At 44.4% G+C, this 21890-nt stretch overlaps 1 protein-coding gene across 4 annotated transcripts in view; it reads left to right on the top strand.

Annotated features, from left to right (window-relative positions):
- Dolk (Dolichol kinase) overlaps positions 1-21890 on the top strand; it is a 69944-nt gene that overhangs the window by 16829 nt on the left and 31225 nt on the right. For 2 of the 4 annotated variants that reach the window (XM_068374306.1, XM_068374307.1), the window contains exon 2: positions 10963-11146. The exons of 1 other annotated variant lie outside the window; for it this stretch is intronic. In XM_068374306.1, coding sequence (XP_068230407.1) covers positions 11107-11146 — 40 coding nt within the window. In that variant the 5' untranslated portion in view covers positions 10963-11106. Of the gene's footprint in view, positions 1-10962; positions 11155-21890 lie in introns of all 4 variants that reach the window. One more of the 4 variants, XM_068374308.1, reaches the window with a different exon arrangement.

Here is a 21890-nt window from a genome sequence, read left to right as displayed (position 1 = left end):
GAATTGCATCGCGCGAACCATATCCTCGTCCCACTCTTGCAACATTTCTTTCGCCTCCTTCATATGGTTGCAGAACTTGGCGAGCCGTTCTAATGTTAAGCCCGTTTCTTCTACATTTTCTTGGGTCTCTTCCTGGGTACCCTCACTCTCTTCCTCACTTGCCGATTTCGTCAGGTCTTCGAGATCTGCGTCAGTTAGGGGCTGGGAATGGCAGTCCAACAACTCGTCGACGTCTTCAGTCGTCATGTCGCCAAACCCGTCACCCCCAATTATGGCAGCCAACTGCACAGATTTCCGTATTGCAGAGTGTTGGATTTCCGACGGAGTAAATCCCTTGTCGTCGTAAACAATATCGGGCCACAGCTTCTTCCAGCTCGCATTTACAGTTGCAGGTTTCATCTCTTGAAGTGCCTTTTGAATATTCTGCAGGCACGTGGCTATGGTGTACTGCCGCCAGTACGCCTTCAAGTTGAAGTCTTCATCCTCGTCATCTTGGGCAGCATCCACACACGCAACGAGGTCCGCCAAGGTATTCTTCGTGTAGAGGGCCTTGAACGCCCTGATAACCCCCTGGTCCATTGGTTGAATTAATGACGTGGTGTTGGGTGGCAGGAACTCAACCTGAACGCCCTCACGCGACAGGTCAGTTGCGTGTCCACCAGCGTTATCCATAAGGAGAAGGATCTTGAATGGCAAGCCCTTCTCTAAGAGATATTCATGGACTTGCGGGATGAAACACTGGTGGAACCAGTTGGAGGTCAGCATCTTCGTAATCCATGCCTTTTGATTATGCATCCAGTACACGGGAAGGAGATTCTTATTTTTGTTTTTCAAAGCGCGAGGATTTTTCGACTTATAAATAAGCCCCGGCTTTAACAAAAATCCAGCAGCATTGCCACACATCACGAGGGTAACGCGATCCTTGAATGCCTTAAAGCCAGAGGCTTTGGCTTCCTCTTTGAACAGGAAAGTTCGCGACGGCATTCTCTTCCAAAACAAGCCGGTTTCATCCATATTAAACACTTGTTCCGGCTTGTATCCACCTTCAGCGATAATGTTCTTGAAAGTCTGGTTCACGTAAGTTTCAGCAGCGGCAGTGTCAGCGGAAGCAGACTCCCCATGCAGGGAAACGCTTTTCAGGGCGAAGCGTTTCTGAAACTTCGCGAACCATCCTTTGCTGGCGGAAAAACGTTGTTTCTGACGCTGGGAATCAGTGGAGGTCCCTGGTTGAGGATCATCTACATCATCATCTTCTTCAGCATGGTCGCCATCGTCGTCATGAGGTTCCTTTGCCGCAAAATTCTCATACAAGCTCAAAGCCTTTGTTCGGATGGTGTTCGTATCCAACGCTATGTTCTTCTTCCGACAGTCGGCAATCCACACAGCTAAAGCACCTTCCATGCGTACGATCGTTTTATTACGCGTTGTAACGACTCGCTTCGCTGATCTGCTAAAGGTGATTGCAGCAGTCTTTCTAATGTTCGCCTCGTCCTTCCTGATCTAGCGAACGGTGGATTCGTTGATGCCAAAATGGCGGCCGGCGGCCGCGTAACTTCTACCATCTTTTAACATGTCGAGAAGCGTAACCTTCTCAGCTATCGTCATCATTCTTCGGTGGCGTTTAGGCTCACTACCAGCCTTACTAGAAGCAGAACGCTTGGGAGCCATTGTAACAGAAAGTTCAACAAAAAGTTCAACTTAAAACAGTCGCACACAGCACAGATTCAACTTCACAAACTTAAGAACGTCTACTCAGCAATACGCGGAAAGAGAAAGTGAACGATGCAGTCCCGCGAGAACTCTGATGCTGCGGGTTGGAGATGCGGGCCAAACACCAATCACAGGCTAGATAACAAAACTTGAGTTTTGATTCGTCATCTATCAGCGCTTGAACCAATCACAACCCGTCTTATACAGTACTATGGTGCGTTGGTTACTCATAGAAGATGTCCCGCGCACACTGAACGTACGTAGATTAAGTACAATACCGTAATAATAATAAATAATGATAATAATACTGTACAGTAATAATAATAATAATAATGATTAATAATAATAACAATAATAATTTTATTAACAACAACAACAATAATAATAATAATAACAATAATAATAAAAATTTACGTACGTACGCTATTTTACGCCTCTCTCTCTCTCTCTCTCTCTCTCTCTCTCTCTCTCTCTCTCTCTCTCTCTCTCTCTCTCTCGTACGCTTACAGTACTTATTCGAAATGTGATTTTTGCAACAAAGAATATTATTGGATGCAGTACTGTACTACGTACGTATACATACAAAAGATTCATGGAAAAGAAGCACATCCATTACAGTACACACCATTCTAATATGGTATGACTGCATCTGATTTGCGTTTCATGTTCGATTTAATTTTACTACGTACTGAATTATCGTATGATCACATTCTCTTTTCGTGTTTTATTTCTTTCTGTGCTGAATTATATATCATATGTAATGCAATGAACAATCAGTAAGAGCAGATATTACTATAATTACAGTATTAATGGAATTACAGGTAACAAAATATCGTATTTGGTTATCTTCAGATTTCGCGGTATTTTCGAATTTTCCGGAAAATCCGCGATATGTATATATATATGGGTTATGGGAAAACCCCGCGAAGTGGTGAATCCGCGATTGTCGAACCGCGAAGTAGCGAGGGTTCACTGTATCTCAAAAGAACGGCTGCAGTTCGTCCCCAAGTGCAGGCATTGTTTGTGAGCACTGGGAGAACAAAGAGGAGGGTTACCAAGAATCTCAGCATGGATTCGTAGGGTAATCTATCTGTCCCTGAATCCTGACCCTCCGTCACGTCGCCCTAGAGCAGATGATGTCAGGGGCGTAGCTACATCCCTGGCCTTCAAGAAGAACTTCTCAGTGACGCAGGTTCTACAAGCGGGGGTGTGGAAGTGTAAGACGACCGTCACAGCTCACTACCTGCAAGACGTGACCCACAGGAGGCTCGATATGTTCTCTATCGGCCTCGTGGTGGCTGCACAACAGCTGGTTTAAACCTCAGGCTCCTTAATGGACGAGTAGCAGAAGGTTGAGGGCATTGTTACCCGGTTTTAGTCTGCATGAATGAAAAGGTTTGTCTGGCCCTTATTCTTTTCTTCATCCTCCCCTCTCTTGGGGAAAGCAGCATCCTGGGTTCTCTGCACAGCTGACCTCGAACCACTGCAGGTAAACCATGTCTCCTTGTGTTCCTAGTATTAAGCTAATACTGTCACGTCCTCATACCCTGACGAGGTGGTATTGGGAGAGTCCTAGCCTAAAGTTTCTATTTAAAGGACTTCAGGTCAACTTCCTAGGATGAGTCACTCTTCAGACCTTCACACACAGCTTACGTAGGCCGCAGCCCTTGCGCAGCAAGGTGCTAGCGAGGTGCAGGGACTCCTTATTGTTGAGTGCTGACACACTCAGATACTGAGTCCCCGGGCAAAGCCAAAAGCCAGTACTGGGCGGGACATACCACCCTTCCTAAGGGTTGAGTCACCCATATTAAATAGCGTGGTTTGTATTTCAGTTATGGAACAAATGACAAATTCATAGGTAATTTGTATTTTTCCTAACTATACAAACCTTAGCTATTTAATCAAACTTGCCCTCCAGCCCCCGTGAAGTCCTACCTCTGACCAAAGTGAGCTCAGCATAGGTGTGTGTGAGGGGGGGTGGGGGAGTTAGCAAGCTACCCTCCCTACCCCCCGCTAACTAGCGGTGGTGTAGTAAACCCTTGTTAAAATTCTAATGGCTCGTCATTTCAGCTACGCCAAAAGTAATTACCCATATTAAATAGCTAAGGTTTGTATAGTTAGGAAAAATACAAATTACCTACGAATTTGTCATTTTTATAAAATTTTGACATGTGGGACTCATGACTGAATCAATTATTATATTTTGGAAGCAATATAAATGTATTTCTTTTGTAGAGGAGGGATCCTTAGGTAAATAAGATGGTCAGCCTTGGGTGAAATTTGCTGTCTCTGTACAATTTTGTTTTGTGTATGGTTTTATATGATCATAGAATTTAGAATTGTTTTTATGTTACCTCAAAAAGTTATTAGACATACAGTGCATTGAAATACTTTGATCTTGTGTTTAGGATTGAGCTTCGTCATTGTAGAATTTTCAATATTAAACTTACCCGATAATCATGTAGCTGTCAACTCCGTTGCCCGACAGAATTCTACGGAAGGGATACGCCAGCGATCGCTATACAAGAGGGGGGTGTACTCACAAGCGCCACCTGTGGCCAGGTACTGCAGTACTTCTTGTTGACACCACCTCAATTTTTCCTCTGTCGTGCTTCCGGCAAGACGTTCATGGATACGCTTATAATTTTGGAGTCTTGTTCACGGTTTTTGGTGAAGTATTGCTCTAAGATTTCAGCTTTCGCTATTCAGGAAGTTTTATTATTAGCTTAGCTAGCTTTTGGAATTATTTGATTAATTATGGTGACGAAGAGAGTATGAACTCTCTTTCACCTTTAAATGGCCGACCCGTCCCTTAGACGGAAGTGTTGGTGTCTAAGAGAGTATAGACTCTCTTTCTTAATTTTGCTTAACAAAAGTTATAGATTTATTTTTTATCTCTCCGCCTTTTATAGGCCTCTTCGATTAACTTCCTTTTATTATAAACTTATTAAAATTAATTTTTATATTTGTTTATATTCGACCTTTCCTAATAGTAGGCGGTCTTTTCTTGGTACCGAAGTTAATTAACATTGAGCCCGTCATTTCGGTTTTACCTGTTAACATATTATGCTATTTTAATGTTTTTGAAAGAATTTCTTTGATAGTCTCGTACTGTTTTCAAAGTTGAACTAACGTTTTGTTTTGTCTCTGCAGTTGTTGACGTTCAGAACGTTCAACTTGCGCTCTATCGTTACGATAGAGAGAGAATTTTCACGGTGTCACGTTGCAGTAAGAGTAACCGTTTCTAGCGTTTTGTTCATTCTTTCTTAGCTTAATGGTTTTAATTCTAATAAAGGAACTTTTTATTTGGGAAATATTTCAGTTTTTTTCCTTTAACAATAATATGTTTTAACGATATATATGATTGGGCTCTTCTCTCAGGTTCTAAATCAAGAGAGAGAGAGAGAGAGATAGAGACGGAGGGAGAGATAGCTGGATAAACGTTTCGTTCAAGCGAGTAACGTTGTTATCGTTTTTGCTCTTCTCCCTAGTCTCTTTAGGGGAAGAAGGTAAACGTTTCTAGAGTTTTATTCTTGTTCTCAAGCTTTATGCGGTGAGAGATTTTAAACGTAGTTTATTTGATCTAGTGTTTAGTCTCTTTCCAGCCACTGAATTATTTATCTTTCATTAGATTTTTCTGTTACATTGTAATTCTGTTTTCGCAATTACTAACTTTTAAGGAAGGATAGAATTGCGTGTTTCAGGTACAAACCACTTAAAGTTTCGAGTTCAGTGAAATAAGTGCAAACAGAAAATCAAAAGTGATAAGTGATTAGCGCAAAGTGTGTCAGTGTTGTGCGTGAGGGTACTTCTGTGCGTGCCAGTCGTCCTCCCAGTCCGGGACCTCTTGCAAGCTCCCAAGCCCAGGGGAGAAGCAATGTCGAAGGGCAAAAGGGTTCGGCAGGCCTTGATCGGCGCACAGAAGTATCCTCGGTGGTTGCGGGCGTGTCTTACAGAGACCGTCACTCCCACCCGCAGACGATTGAGCCCTTATTTTGCTCGTCTGCAGAAGAAATTTCGGGGAGAAAACGCTGGACTCAGGTCTCAAGACCTCTTAAACGTAAAGTCCAGACCTCTAGAGTTCAACAACCCGGATGCAGTCATTGGGTTAGCTCTGACTCTCCGCAGTCATCAGGTGACTGCACACCTCCTAAGAGAGGTAAGGCGATGCCTCAACAGACCTCATCTTCTGTTAAGGCTTTGCCTCAACAGACCTTATCGTCTGTTGATCCCAAGATGACTTAGCTGCAGTCCATGCAGTCGCAGCTTGCGGTCTTAATGCGTGAGTTTCAGGCTGAGAAGGTTACACCTCCTCCTGCGAGCGCTCCGCCTCACCGCAGTCCAGTCTGCCAGGCGTACGAAGTTGAGGTTCCTCAAGCTACCTTACCGCGTTCGGAGTTGCCAGTTACCAGCGTTGTGCAGCAACCTTAACCTTCCTTAAGGCAACCTCAACAATGGGAGCAGGAGTCTTATGCCTTGAGGCAAGATTTTCTTGCAGTTAGACCATCTTTGAGGCTACAACCTTTTGAGGTACGACAACCTCTACCATCCTTGAGGCAGCCACCTCAGCTCTCGCAGCTGCTACCTCAACTTTCCTCAGGCGAGAGCCTCAACTCTTGAGGCTAGCTCCTCAGGAACCTCAACTCGTGAGACAGGAACTGCGTTCTGCGCAGCCGCTACCTCAACTCTCGCAGCTCACACCTCAAGAACCTCAACTCGTGAGTCAAGAGCCTCTCTCTGCGCAGCCACCTCAACCCTTGAGGCAAGCGCAACTCTTGAGGCAGGAACCTCATGCTATGAGTCAGCCACCTCAACGCATGCATCTGCCACTTTCTCCTCAACTTGAGCCTCTTCCCATTCAACTTTGAAATAACAAATGACAATAATAACACCTCATTACTTTCATAACTTGCATTGGTAATCATATACATGTATGCCTACACAAACATTATGATAATGGAGGTTATTCGTATTACTTAAATAAAAAAAAAATATATATGTATTCCTTGCAATATATTTTTAACAAATCGCAAATATGGCAAAATATCTTCAAAACAAAAATGAATCATGAGTTATGAATGTAATGTAAATATTATGTTGATATTTAAACCCCATGCAAGCATGCATGAAGTAATGCAGTGTTGCCAACAGGGCGAGTTTCCCTGTCCTGAGGTGAAGTAGATTATAGATCGTATATTTAGTGCAGCTTAATTCTACGATTATCATGCCGGCTATCAAATTCATCAACAAAACAGTCTAAATCAATTCCCTCGGCACGTGCACTTTCAATGGACAGTAATGCGATATTACTCAATCTAGCACTGGTCATGGAATTTCTGAGAAATGTTACACGCCATGCAACATGCTCTGCTTCTCTTACAGCATGCTCTACATACAGCATGCTCTGCATACAGCATGCTCTACATACAGCATGCTCTGCATACCTTACCGCATGCTTCTCAGTCACACATCTTTGGTTGTTGCCAACTCACTAGACTGTCAAGCAGTTTCATAACGTTGCCTTCTAGTCTGCTGCTTTTGCACCAGTGAAACCCTCACTGAGAGAACTTAGCTTTTCTCGGATATGGTCCCTGTAGATGAGAAAGTGCTTTTCTCCCTCCTTCTGATATTCCCTTGAGGACTCTGTCATTTGGAGAGGAGCCTTTAGCTGCGTAGCCTCCTATGGACTTTTATTTAAGCATAACATGCTTCCAGGGAAGGTAATGGTTCCACTTCAGTCGCTAACCCCGTCTGTTACCACACCTGCTCCCATAGACCTTGAGCTGTGTTGCAAGACATGCAGTCCAAGCTTAGTCCTTGTTAGAGGATTTTTTGTTTACGGAGTCAGTGTGTCACTGGGAAGACGTTCAACAACCAGCAGAAGTGACTTGTTGTGACGCAGTGCGGCAACCTCAGCAACCCGATAAGGAGTTGTCTATACGACCCAGACAGTCTAGACAGCTTCGGGTTGTCACTGTACTTCCTCGCTTCCCCATGGTTGACAGTTCACAGACTGTGCAGCAGTACCATGATCTTGTGTCCGGCTCCGTCAGACGACTGGCTTTTAAGAGCTCCCACAAGTCGTCGCTGTCTGGAGATTCTCAGATGGACTATGGATCTGACCAAGGAACTGGGCCTCCTGGTCAATTTTGAGGAGTCTCAGCTCGTCCCATCCCAGACCATTGTCTACCTGGGTATGGATCTTCAGAGTCGAGCTTTTCGGGCTTTTCCGTCGGCCCCAAGGATCTTCCAAGCCCTAGAATGCATCCAGAGCATGCTGAGAAGGAACCGATGCTCAGTCAGGTAGTGGATGAGTCTAACAGGGACACTTTCATCGCTGGCCCTGTTCATCGTGTTAGGGAGACTCCACCTCCCCCCCCTTCAGTATCATCTAGCTGCTCACTGGATAAAGGACATGACGCTAGAGACGGTCTCAGTTCCTGTTTCCGAAGAGAGGAGGTCTTCTCTCGCGTGGTGTAAGAACAGCTTTCTTCTCAAGGAAGTCTACATTTGGCTGTTCAGAAACCCGACCGCCGTCTCCTCTCGGACGCATCAGACACGGGCTGGGGTGCGACTTTGGACGGACAGGAATGCTCGGGAACATGGAATCAGGAGCAAAGGACACTTCACATCAATTGCAAGGAGTTGTTGGCGGTTCTTCTGGCCTTGATAAACTTCAAGTCCCTCCAGCTTAACAAGGTGGTGCAGGTGGACTCTAACAACACCACAGCCCTGGCTTACATCTTCAAGCAGGGAGGGACTCTTTCGTGGAAGTTGTTCTAGATCGCAAGGGACCTCCTCATCTGGTCAAAAGATCGAAAGCTCACGCTGGTAACGAGGTTCATTCAGGGCGGTATGAATGTCATGGCAGATCGCCTCAGCCGGAAGGGTCAGGTCATCCCCACAGAGTGGACCCTTCACAAGAGTGTTTGCAGCAGACTTTGGGCCCTGTGGGGACAGCCAACCATAGATCTGTTCGCTACCTCGATAACCTAGAGACTCCTGTTGTATTGTTCTCCGATTCCAGACCCAGCAGCAGTTCACGTTGATGCTTTTCTGCTGGATTGGTCCCATCTCGACCTGTATGCATTCCCGCCGTTCAAGATTGTCAACAGGGTACTTCAGAAGTTCTCCTCTCGCAAAGGGACACGGCTGACGTGGATTGGCTCCGCTCTGGCCCGCGAGAGAATGGTTCATAGAGGTACTGCAATGGCTGGTCGACATTCCCAGGACTCTTCCTCTATGAGTGAACCTTCTACGTCAACCTCACGTAAAGAAGGTACACCCAAACCTCCACGCTCTTCGTCTGACTGCCTTCAGACTTTCGAAAGACTCTCAAGAGCTAGGGGCTTTTCGAAGGAGGCAGCCAGAGCGTTTGCCAGAGCAAGGAGAACATCCACTCTCAGAATCTATCAGTCTCAAGGGGAAGTCTTCCGTAGCTGGTACAAGACCAATGCAGTTTCCTCAACCAGTACCACTGTAACCCAGATTGCTGACTTCCTGTTACATCTAAGGAAAGTAAGATCCCTTTCAGCTCCTACGATCAAGGGTTACAGAAGTATGTTGGCAGCGGTTTTCCACCACAGAGGCTTGGATCTTTCCACCAACAAAGATCTACAGGACCTCCCTAGGTCTTTTGAGACCTCAAAGGAACGTCGGTTGTCCACTCCAGGCTGGAATCTAGACGTGGTCCTAAGGTTCCTTATGTCATCAAGATTTGAACCTCTCCAATCAGCCTCTTTTTAGGACCTCACATTAAAAACTCTTTTCCTCGTGTGCTTGACAACAGCTAAAAGAGTAAGTGAGATCCACGCCTTCAGCAGGATCATTGTTTTCACATCTGAAACGGCTACATGTTCCTTGCAGCTCGGTTTTTGCTAAACGAGCTTCCTTCACGTCCTTGGCCTAAGTCGTTCGAGATCCCAAGCCTGTCCAACTTGGTGGGGAATGAACTGGAGAGAGTACTTTGCCCAGTTAGAGCTCTTAGGTACTATCTAAAAAGGTCTTAACCTTTACGAGGACAATCAGAAGCCTTATGGTGTGCTATCAAGAAACCTTCTTTCCCAAGTTCTAAGAACTCAGTTTCTTACTATTCAGGCTTCTGATTAGGGAAGCATATTCTCATCTGAAGGAAGAAGACCTTGCTTTGCTGAAGGTAAGGACACATGAAGTGGGAGCTGTGGCTACTTCAGTGGCCTTCAAACAGAACCATTCTCTGCAGAGTGTTATGGATGCAACCTATTGGAGAAGCAAGTCAGTGTTCGCATCATTCTATCTCAAAGATGTCCAGTCTCTTTACGAGTACTGCTACACCCTGGGACCATTCGTAGCAACGAATGCAGTAGTAGGCGAGGGCTCAGCCACTACATTCCCATAATCCCATAACCTTTTAACCTTTCTCTTGAATACTTTTTATGGGTTGTACGGTCGGCTAAGAAGCCTTCCACATCCTTGTTGATTTGGCGGGTGGTCAATTCTTTCTTGAGAAGCGCCGAGGTTAAAGGTTGTGATGAGGTCCTTTAGTATGGGTTGCAGCCCTTGATACTTCAGCACCTTAGAGTTGTTCAGCCTCCTAAGAGGAACGCTGCGCTCAGTAAGGAAGACGAACTTATTTAAGGCAGAGTAATGGCTCAAGTCGACTTCCTTACCAGGTACTTGTAATTTCATTGTTATTTTGAATAACTGATAATATGAAATACGGGATACTTAGCTTCTTGATATACATGTACACTGGTTTTCACCCACCTCCCTGGGTGTGAATCAGCTACATGATTATCGGGTAAGTTTAATATTGAAAAATGTTATTTTCATTAGTAAAATAAATTTTTGAATATACTTACCCGATAATCATGATTTAATTGACCCACCCTTCCTCCCCATAGAACCAGTGGACCGAGGAAAAATTGAGGTGGTGTCAACAAGAAGTACTGCAGTACCTGGCCACAGGTTGCGCTTGTGAGTACACCCCCCTCTTGTATAGCGATCGCTGGCGTATCCCTTCCGTAGAATTCTGTCGGGCAACGGAGTTGACAGCTACATGATTATCGGGTAAGTATATTCAAAAATTTATTTTACTAATGAAAATAACATGTTTACCATAGGCCAGTTATAGCTATCTTAGTGTTACCCATAAACTGGAAAGAAAATAATTTGCCAAAATATAGCCATGTGTACAGCATTGATGTGTCTGGAGAGGTGTCACTTTCATGTTTATGTAAAGAGTTTTGTTACAACATTATTTTCATCCTACAGGTGATAAAAGTTAAATGCTACAAAGCTGTCAATTGAGATGAAGGGAAAAAGAATAACTTACATTTAAGTTAAAGACAGTTATGTTTTAAGTTCATTAGACTCAGAGTATTGCCATCCTATACAGTAGTGCATAGGAGCCTATGGATGCAGTTGGCAGTAGATCTTGAAAGTGCTGAAATTACAGGTAAACATGTTAGTATCCGTTAGTATCCTTAAAGTCAATGGTCTGCTTAAGCAAACTAATAATGATATTAATGTTGGTATACAGTATTGACATTTGTTCCTACTTGACATACAAACCCTCGTCCATATATTATGGAGATTACTTCAGCGCGAGCTGGACTCGGTCGATAAAATTGGATGACAAGCAGTTATCCAACCTGTGAGTGTGCAGGATGACGAGCCCCGCCCCCTCTCTAGTTGGATGCTGTCATATGGATGTACGGACAGTGCCTGTCAAATTTATTAATTTTCTTAATAAGTGAATGTTGGTTGTTTAATGTGTAATGGAAGCAAGAAGCTCGTTGCCCGGGGTTGGATGTTATTGGCAGCCAGTTACACTAACCAACTGTAGATACATGCTCCCTCTGTGCTGAGGGGCATGTCTGTTCACGGACATCCCCGTGTGCTGAGTGTAGTTTGTGGCCTTGGTGTTGTAATGGGCTTTACCCCTAGGGAAGGAAGTTTGCGAGGTGTTTGTGGTAATTAGACTGGGTAACGCCCCAGAAAACTTTGGCTGGCTTTTCACTGTCTCCACACGGGACATGTCTGTTGCTGTCACCCCTGTGCATATGCCCCTGGATTGGTACCCAAGGGAGTACAATGCATGGGTTACGAGTCTTAGGATCATATCAGTGAGTTTCAGGTTTGCTGCATGGGGAATCTTGTAGCTGTCAGGCAGTCTGCTGTTGACGAGCTGAACTCCTTAGGTCTTTCAGGTAGGCCTGCCATTACCCAAGGGATTTGGTAGTGAGGCTACTTCTCCCCGGCTCCCCCTTGCTATTTGTGCTCAAGTGTTGCAATGGCACCAGTGGTAAAGGGCGTGGTGCCTTTAGGACTGGAAGACAGATAAGTTTTGGTACCTCTCTGTATGGTAGGAAAGGTGCCTGTAGCTGGGGCTTCATGCTGGGCAGGGAGCATGGTTGTCAAGCTAAGTGCTACCCCTGTCCCTGGGGTTCTCCGCTTTCTTCCCACTCCTAGTAATCCTCACCCCTTCCCCTATGGCAGTTTCCCTGACCCTTCTACCAGAGGGTTCGGGACTGTTGCCCTCGCACAGTCAGTGATTGTGGTCTTAGCCCCCGTGGGGTGTATTCGCCCTAATAGCGAATGTAGGAAAAGTATACAGTATGTGTAATATAATAAGTAAAATAAAGTGCAATTGCCTCACAAAAAAGTATTTTTTTAGAATAAGATGCCGGATAGTCTCCACCCATTAAGACACAAGCAAGTCAATGCTTTGTGGTACCTCTGCATATGGGATTGGGAAAGAAGGTTGGGCCACAGTGGCAGTTGTTATTATTATTATTATTATTATTACAGCTAAGCTACTGCTAAAGTTGGGAAAGCAGGATACTTTAAGCCTAAGGGCTCCACCAGGGTAAATAGCCCAGCAAGGAAAGAAAATAGATAGAATTGTACGTTTGTGCACAATCATGTAAGAGAACTCTAACCCAAGACAGTGGAAGACCATGGTACAGAGGCTATGGCACTACCAAAGACTACAGAACAATGGTTTGATTTTGGAGTGCCCTTCTGGAAAAGCTGCTTATCATAGCTAGAGAGTGTCTTCTACCCTTACCAAGAGGAAAGTAGCCACTGAACATTACAGTGCAGAAGAATTTTTTGGTTATCTTATTGTTGTCAGGTGTATGAGGAAAGAGGAGAATGTTTAAAGAATAGGCCAGGATATTTGGTGTGTGTGTAGGCAAAGGAAAAAGGAGCCATAACCAGAGAGGGATCCAATGTAGTACTGTCTGGCCGGTCAAAGGATTCAATAACACACTAGCAGTAGTGTTTCAACAGGGACCTGATGCCTTGGCCAACCTACTACCTCTGATAGGAGCGTTAGCAGGTCTGGGTACTATTCGGCGTGAGGCCACTTGTGAGCTACCAGAGTTATCCTTAGATTCAGAGTAGTCAGCTCCCTACTTTTTCCCCCTTCGGATCAGCCAAAACGATGGAAAAGTACACCGTCGGTGTTGTCCCTTGAATGTTGGAAAAATTTGTGAGCCACCAGAGTTATCCTTAGATACAGAGTAGTCAACTCCCTACTTTTTCCCCTTCGGATCAGCCAAAACGATGGAAAAGTATACCGTCGGTGTTTTCCCTTGAATGTTGGAAAACATATTCTAGCACTGCTGTAAGGTTAGGAACTAGTGACTAGAATACCGGCAATTTCTTGTTGAGGTGAGCGGCAAATCGGTTGATTGATGGGAAACCACATGAAGTCAAATGATTCTTCACCATTTGAAGATGAAGGGATCACCATGGACCCATGATTTGACCCTGGAAACTGAGTTTGTTGGCTATTACATTCCTTTTGCTTGGAATGAAGCATGCTGATAAGTTCACTGCAATGTCCATCTCAAAAGAGTGTGCTTGCTTCGCCAACTAGCAGATATACTGTGACTCTTTACCTTCTTGCTTGGGGATATCCACTACGGTAGTGTTGTTGCTCATTAACGGTACTGAGTGTCCTAGCAGGTGTTGTTGGAATGACTGCAGATCCAGCAGTGCTGCCTTCATTTCTAACAGATTAATGTCCAGGAATTTCTCTTAGTTGGACCTACTCCCTGATGTGGTCTAATTTCTGAGGAGTGTGCCTCATCCCTTCTTCAATGTGTCCAATAAAAGTAGCATTTCTGGAGGACGTGCCAAGGAAGAGCATTTATTAATGTTCTTATTGTCTGGCCACCTGGCTATGTTGTTCTGTTCGTCTTGTTCTACATGAACAGGATGGTGAGGGGGTTGGTGGTAGCTGATCGCTATCTCTTCAGACACGATGTGAGATGTCCTAGCAGCTGTTGCCACTGGCAAGCCGGCAGTGGTTGCTCTAAGAGAAAAGGCTGCACTATTCCTCTGAGGCTGCTGTATACCGATAGCTCCAAATCTGATGCTGGCGTTGGATTTGGAGTATATAGTAGTTCTTTTAACTGTAGAGGTGCACTTCTTCCAATATCTTCCATATTTACTACTGAATTATATGGCATACTAACCGCTTTTGAGAAAATAGCGTTAAAAGAGGAGGGCAATTTTCCCATTTATAGTGATTCAAGAAGTGTCCTTCAAGCTTTAGAAGGTTTTAATTCTAGTAACCCTTTAGTTTTAAAGATTTTAGAGTGGCTTTCAATTATTGGTCTGGAAGGTATAACAGTTCGATGTTGTTGGGTTCTGGCACACGTAGGTGAGTCTGCAAATGAAGAGGCAGATTCATTGGCAAAGAGTACTGCAGCCGAATTGTTACCAAGAAGGTATCCCTTTCTCTGTAATGTTTTTTTACAAGCAATTAAGAATTTTATTTATAACAATTGGCAACAGCATTGGGATAGTTTAACCGAAAATAAGATGAGAGAAATTCCAATCGTTATGTCCCCTTGGATGTTAAATGGTGATGCCCTGAAAATGGGAGACTACTCTTTGCCGTCTCCGCATTGGTGACACTCGGATGACACATGAGTTTCTGCTGGCTGGCCAACACCAACCATATTGCGTAATCTGTTTGATACCCTTGACAGTAAGGCATTTGTTAACTGAATGCCCCACTTATAGCACAGAAAGAAATAGATGTCTGTTTGAAGCTTGGGGTGAAGATAGTAGGTTCATCCTTGCCAAGATCCTTGGACATGATTGTCGTACAATGCTAGTGGCATTTTTAAATTTATATCAGAAACAGGTCTTCTTAATGCTATATAGGTTTTATAACATATTTACTTTTCTGGTTTTAATTGAATATTCTTTTAATCTTTATTTATGATAAACAATATCGGCGTCAATGACCTTCGATGTCAGGATGCCAGAGAACTTCAGATCATTTATTCATTCTGAGGCTGCTGATTTGATCGGTTAATAGAAAGACCTTCTGTGACGTCATTTTCTATCAGCATAGCCAGATACTCCAACCTGTGCTCTGGTATGAGATGTGACTGTTCTCATTTACCAGGATTTCCAGATTGCAATAAAAAGCTAGCTAGCAGCCTAAGCTGATACCTAAGTGAAAGGGCGAGCTAACACTTGGAGGATGGTGACCAGTTCAAAGTACAGGACTTTGACCTGGAACACATCCCTGTTGAGAATGAAGTGGAGATAATTTCTGTGGGCCTGATGGATTGGGATCTAAAAACAGGCATCCTTCAAATCAACAGGATGCATGATGTCCCTGTGATTGTGTCTCTGGATGTTTCAGTTCCTGTTGGTTACCCAGTTTTGACTCCAAAGAAGGCAGATGAAGGTATGATTCAACAGTTGTTCCAGTTCCACTTAGGAATTCTTCTAATTTAAGAACTTTGGTTTGTATAGCTAGGAAAAATATAAATGACTAAATTTGTGGTGTTGAAATTCATTGCTTAATCTTTTTTTTATCTATATTTACCCGCATAACATTAAACTTGTTCCCTTTTACTCTCGGCTTTCTCCTCCCCACTTTCAACTTCTTGCTAGTTTCAGCAGTTTTTCTGCCTTATCATCAGTAAGTGCAATACCAACTTCAAATATAAGCCATTCCAACTCATTTTCATATCAAACTTCTATTAACCTACGTGCTCAATACAGTAGTGTTCTTTCTTTGACTTCTTCTATCACTCTGTCCAAAGAGATATCGAAGAGCCATGGATAGATAACTTAATTTTGCATCTGACCCAGATTTTCTCCAAACTGCTTTAGTCACTCTACCATTCATGAGCAGTAATCGTCCTCTTTATGTCAGTTCTGACATTATGGTGCTTATCCTTAAAATTTATAAACTAATATCAAATGCTCATCATGCCATTTTACCGGACCTTCCTTTGGTTTCTACGTTATAGTGTAACGATGAAGTGCTGTACTGTATAGAACTGTACTTCACATGGAAGCTTATTAATGTAGGTGTGTGGGTTTATAAAATGATAAAAGGTTGTAAGTACTTTTTGTAATCAATACGTAGATATAGGGAACATATACTGTGAGCTATTTTAAGAGGTGAAAATCAGACTTGAGTAAAAAAGCGGCATGTCAGATGGAAACAATTGACGATGTAGGGCGAGATTTGATTGTACAGTATTCTAAAACATGATTGGTTTTCTTCAGAAAAGCTATTAATCCCTCTCAACAACTCTTATCCTCTTTGCAATATATACCCAACACCTTCCTCATTGCCTCTCCTTTGATTTTATAGATCCATGTAAATCACATAGCATTTTATCTTTATGTTTTTGCAATTGAACAATTACTCTTCACTATCCTGCCATACTTAAAAACTTTGGTCAGCCACACTGTGAATTATCATCACTGCACCACATCATTTTGGCTGTAATCACATGATCTCTTTGTGTCCTTTCATTCTTTCATCTCTTAAGCTCCCTTAACTGTTGCGTTAAAAAGTAGCATCCCCAATTTTAAACAAATAAGAATGACTCTCTCTGTTGACCCAGGGGTTCATTGAATTCAGAGTATTTCTTTATTCATATTTTTATTCTGACATGTATTTGTTCATTAATCTTTCTTTGAGTTTACTTCCAGGGAGAACAATATTTTTCAATATTAATCTTACCCGATGATCATGTAGCTGTCAACTCTGTTGCCCGACAGAAATCTACGGTCGGGATACGCCAGCGATCGCTATACAGGTGGGGGTGTACACAACAGCGCCATCTGTGAGCAGGTACTCAAGTACTTCTTGTCAACAAGAACTCAATTTTTCCTCTGTCGTGCCACCGGCTAGACCTACTTGGATACGCTGTTGATTCTGGAGTTATTGTTCACGATTTGGTGATGTATTTGCTCTAGAGTTTAGCCTTCGCTATTCAGGAAGCTTTATCATTAGCTTAGCAAGCTTTTGGAATTAATTTGATTTAATTATGGTGACGAAGAGAGTATGGACTCTCTTTCACTTTTAAATGGCCGACCCTTCCCTTAGACGGAAGTGTTGGTGTCGAAGAGAGTATAGACTCTCTTTCACTTTTTATTTTATATCTCTCCGCCATTTATAGGCCTCTTCGATTAACTTTCCTTTTTTTATAAACTTATAAAAATTAATTTTTATGTTTGTTTATATGCGACCTTTCCTAATAGTAGGCGGTCCTTACTTGGAACCGAAGTTAATTAACATTGAGCTCGTCATATCGTTTTTCCTGTTAAGAATTTATGCTATTTTAATTTTAATGTTTTTGAAAGAATTTCTTTGATAGTCTCGTACTGTTTTCAAAGTTGAACTAACGTTTTGTTTAGTCTCCGCAGTTGTTGACGTTCAGAACGTTCAACTTGCGCTCTATCGTTACGATAGAGAGAGAGTATTTCACGGTTTCACGTTGCAGTAAGAGTAAACCGATTCTAGCGTTTCGTTCATTCTTTCTTAGCTTAAATGGTTTTAATTCTAATAAAGGAACTTTTTATTTGGGAAACCTTTCAGTTTTTTTCCTTTAACAAATAATATGTTTTAACGATATATATAATTGGGCTCGTCTCTCAGGTTCTAAGTCAAGAGAGAGAGAGAGAGAGAGATAGAGACGGAGGGAGAGAGAGGAGGATAAACGTTTCGTTCAAGCGGGTAACGTTGTTCTCGTTTTTTGCTCTTCTCCCTAGTCGATATAGGGGAAGAAGGTAAAACGTTTCTAGAGTTTTATTCTTGTTCCCAGGCTTTATGCGGTGAGAGATTTTAAACGTAGTTTATTTGATCTAGTGTTTAGTCTCTTTTCCAGCCACTGAATTCTTTATCTTTCATTATGTTTTTCTGTTACATTGTAATACTGTTTTCGCAATTACTACCTTTTAATGAAGGATAGGATTGCGTGTTTCAGGTACAAACCACTTAAAGTTTCGAGTTCAGTGAAATAAGTGCAAACAGAAAATCAAAAGTGATAAAGTGATATGCGCAAAGTGTTACAGTGTTGCGTTCGAGGGTTCGTCTGTTCGTGCCAGTTGTTCACCTAGTCCGGGACCTCTTACAAGCTCCCAAGCCCAGGGGAGAAGTAATGTCGAACGACTTATGGGTTCCACAGGCCTTGATCGACGAACAGACGTTTCCCTCCGTGGTTTCGGGTGTATCTACACACGTTGGCGACGTGATCACCCCACCCACACAAAGACGAGAGAGCCCATTTATTCCTCGTCTGCGGAAGAGGTTTCTCGCAGAAACCATGGACCAAATCTTGCAGCTTTTAAGTGCAAGTCGGTCCCTTCCGCGCAAGTCCAACGGCCTAGGTGTAGCCACTGGGTCAGTTCGGACTCGCTGCAGTACGACAACTGCACACCTCCCAAGAGAGGCTAGGTGGTACCGCAACAGGCAGTAACTCCGTCTGTTGCCGCACCAGCTGTTTTAGACCCTCAGTCACAACGGACAGTAGCTCCGTTTGTTGTTGTCTTTCATAGACCCTAGTGGTCCATGCTGCAGACTATACAGTCTCAGCTTGCTCCTTCATGCAGGAGTATCATGCTGGAAGGTTGACAATGCAGCCTGTTAACCTACAACCCGCCGAGGTTGTGCGCTCAGCAGATACTGCGGCTGCCTGCTCCCACCCTCCACCTGTGAGAGCTCCACCACCGATGCGCAGTCTACCCTGCCAGACGCATGTTCTTGCTGCACCATCTGCTAACATGTGTGAGCTACCGCATCAGCAGTGGGAAGGTTCTGTAGAGCTGCCGGGTTCCAGCACTATGCGGCATTCTCCGCTGCCCATGCAGCATGCTCTGCATACCTTACAGCATGCTCTGCATACCTTACAGCATGCTCTGCATACCTTACAGCATGCTCTGCATACCTTACAGCATGCTCTGCATACCTTACAGCATGCTCTGCATACCTTACAGCATGCTCTGCATACCTTACAGCATGCTCTGCATACCATACCGCATGCTCCTCAACCCACCGCAGCCCCTCCCACGCACCAGCACTCTGCTTTTGTTGTTGCCAGCTCCCACACTCCGACTGCGGAGAAGGTTGACGATGCACCCGTGGGCCTACACCTCCCACGGTTGTGCGCCCGACATGGCTTCCTGCTCTCACACTCTTGTTGTGAGAGCTCCTCCACCCATGCACAGTCAACCCTGCCAGATGTATGATGACTCCCACACACAGAGCACTCCGTTGCCGTGCGGGAGCTACCACAAGCTGCCGTGTTTTGACACGGTGTGTCAGCCTCCGCAACACACTGTGGTTACCGCCACTCGCCAGCAGCAAACTAGTCAGGCAGGAGTTGAGGCTTCCCCACACAACTTTGGTTGTTGCCAACTCACAAACTGTCATACAGTTACATGACGTTGCCTTCTGGTCTGCTACTTATACACCAGTGCTGTATGTCCTCACGCTCCTGTTGTGGTTGACAGTTCAGTTTTTGACAGTTCACAGACTGTCAAGCAGTTTCATAACGTTGCCTTCTGGTCTGCTGCTTTTGCACCAGTGATACCCTCACTGAGAGAACTTAGCTTTTCTCGGATATGGTTCCTGTAGATGAGAAAGTGCTGTTCTCCCTCCTTCTGATATTCCCTTGAGGACTCTGTCATTTGGAGAGGAGCCTTAAGCTGCTTAGCCTCCTATGGACTTTTATTTAAGCATAACATGCTTCCAGGGAGGGTAAATGGTTCCGCTTCAGTCGCTAACCCCGTCTGTTGCCACACCTGCTCCCATAGACCTTGGGCTTGGTTGCAAGACATGCAGTCCAAGCTTAGTCCTTGATAGAGGATTTTTTACGGACGCTGAGGTATCCTACTCACGTCCGCCAGTTGAGATGGTTCCTCCACCGGTGCGACCCAGTGTGGGTTGACAGTCGCACGTTGATGTTATGCTACTCTCGGAGGTGGTTGTGGACGTTCAGTGTGTCACTGGGAAGACGTTCAACAACCAGCAGAGGTGTCTTGTTGTGACGCAGTGCGGCAACCTCAGCAACCCGATAAGGGGTTGTCTGTACTACCCAGACAGTCTAGACAGTTTCGGGTTGTCGCTGTTCTTCCTCGCTTCCCCATGGTTGACAGTTCACAGACTGTGCAGCAGTACCATGATCTTGTGTCCGGCTCCGTCACGCATCCACCAGTGCGACCGGATTCAGCGAGTCAGACGTTGCCCACTCCGTTGCCGTTTCCTCATCAGTTTCGGATGAGGAACCCTCTGATGAGGACATGGCTGAACAAGATGATCAATCCCCAGCCCTGCTATCCATCCAGAAGATGCTGAAGAAGGAATACAGCCCTGTCAGGCTGTGGATGAGTCTGGTTAGGACACTGTCATCCGTGGTGCATTTGGTGTCACTTGGAAGACTACACCTCCGTCCTCTTCGGTTTCATCTAGCTCTTCACTGGAAAAGGACAAGACGCTAGAAGCGGTCTCGATCCCGGTTTCCGGAAGATAAGTCTGGTCTAACCTGAGGAAAGGACTTTATCAACCTTTTATAGGGTCTTCCCCTGACTGTTCAGACTCCCAACCACGTTCTCTTCTCAGACGCATCGGACGTAGGCTGGGGTGCGACCTTAGGCGGTAGGGAATGCTCGGGATTATGGAACTCGCGTCAAAGGACAATGCATTTTAACTGCAAGAAGCTTCTGGCAGTAAGTCTGACCTGGAAAAGCTTCAGGTCTCTCCTTCAAGACGAAGTCATGGAGGTCAACACGGACAACTCCCTGCTTTGATGTTCATCTCCTAGCAAGGAGGGACCTACTCTCTGACATGGTGCGAGTTCGCTAGTGACCTCCTCTCCTGTTCAACAGGTCTAGACTTTTCACTAGTAACAAATTTCTTCCAAGGCAACTTGAATGTCTTAGCAGTTTGTCTCAGTAGGAAGGGACAATAATTCCAACATATTGGACCCTCCACAGAGATGTATGCAAGAGACTTTGGGTCACCTGGGGCCATCCAACCATAGATCTCTTCGCTACCTCGATGTCCAAGAGGCTCTCAACAGACCCAGCAGTGGTTCTTTTAGATGCCTTTCTACTAGATTAGTCTCATCTAGATCTTTATGCATTCCCTCCGTTCTAGTTTGTCAACAAGGTACTGCAGAAGTTCGCCTCTCTCGTTGGGACAAAGTTGACACTAGTTGCTTTCCTCTGGCCCGCGAGAGAATAACTTACCGAGGTACTTCGATGGCTAGTAGACGTTCCCAGAACTCTTCCCCTAAGGGTGGACCTGCTACGTCTGCCACGCGTAAGAAGGTACTCCAAGGCCTCCACGCTCTTCGTCTCACTGCCTTCAGAGTATCGAAAGACTCTCGAGAACTAGAGGTTTTTCGAAGGTGGCAACCAGAGCGATTGTTAGAGCAAGGAGAACATCCACCCTTAGAGTCTACCAATCGAAGTGGGGAATCTTCCTAAACTGGTGCAAGTCAGTATCCGTATCCTCGACCAGTACCTCTGTAACTCAAATAGCTGACTTCCTCTTATATCTGAGAAAAGAGCGATCTCTTTCAGCTCCCACTTTCAAGGGTTACAGAAGCATGTTGGCATCAGTCTTCCGTCACAGAGGCTTAGATCTTTTTAACAATAAAGATCTACAGGACCTCCTTAAGTCTTTTGAGACCACGAAGGAGCGTCGTTTGGTTACACCTGGTTGGAATTTAGACGTGGTTCTAAGATTCCTTATGTTAGACAGGTTCGAACCACTTCAATCAGCCTCCCTGAAAGATCTCACCTTTAAGACTCTTTTCCTGATATGCTTTACCAGCTAAAAGAGTCAGTGAGATTCATGCCTTCAGCAAGAACATCGGATTTTCATCCGAAACGGCTACATGTTCTACATCTTGGTTTTCTAG

The sequence above is a fragment of the Palaemon carinicauda genome, chromosome 5, assembly GCF_036898095.1.
Source record: "Palaemon carinicauda isolate YSFRI2023 chromosome 5, ASM3689809v2, whole genome shotgun sequence".
Lineage (NCBI taxonomy): Eukaryota > Metazoa > Arthropoda > Malacostraca > Decapoda > Palaemonidae > Palaemon > Palaemon carinicauda.
This window is presented reverse-complemented; position numbering and strand designations above follow the sequence as displayed.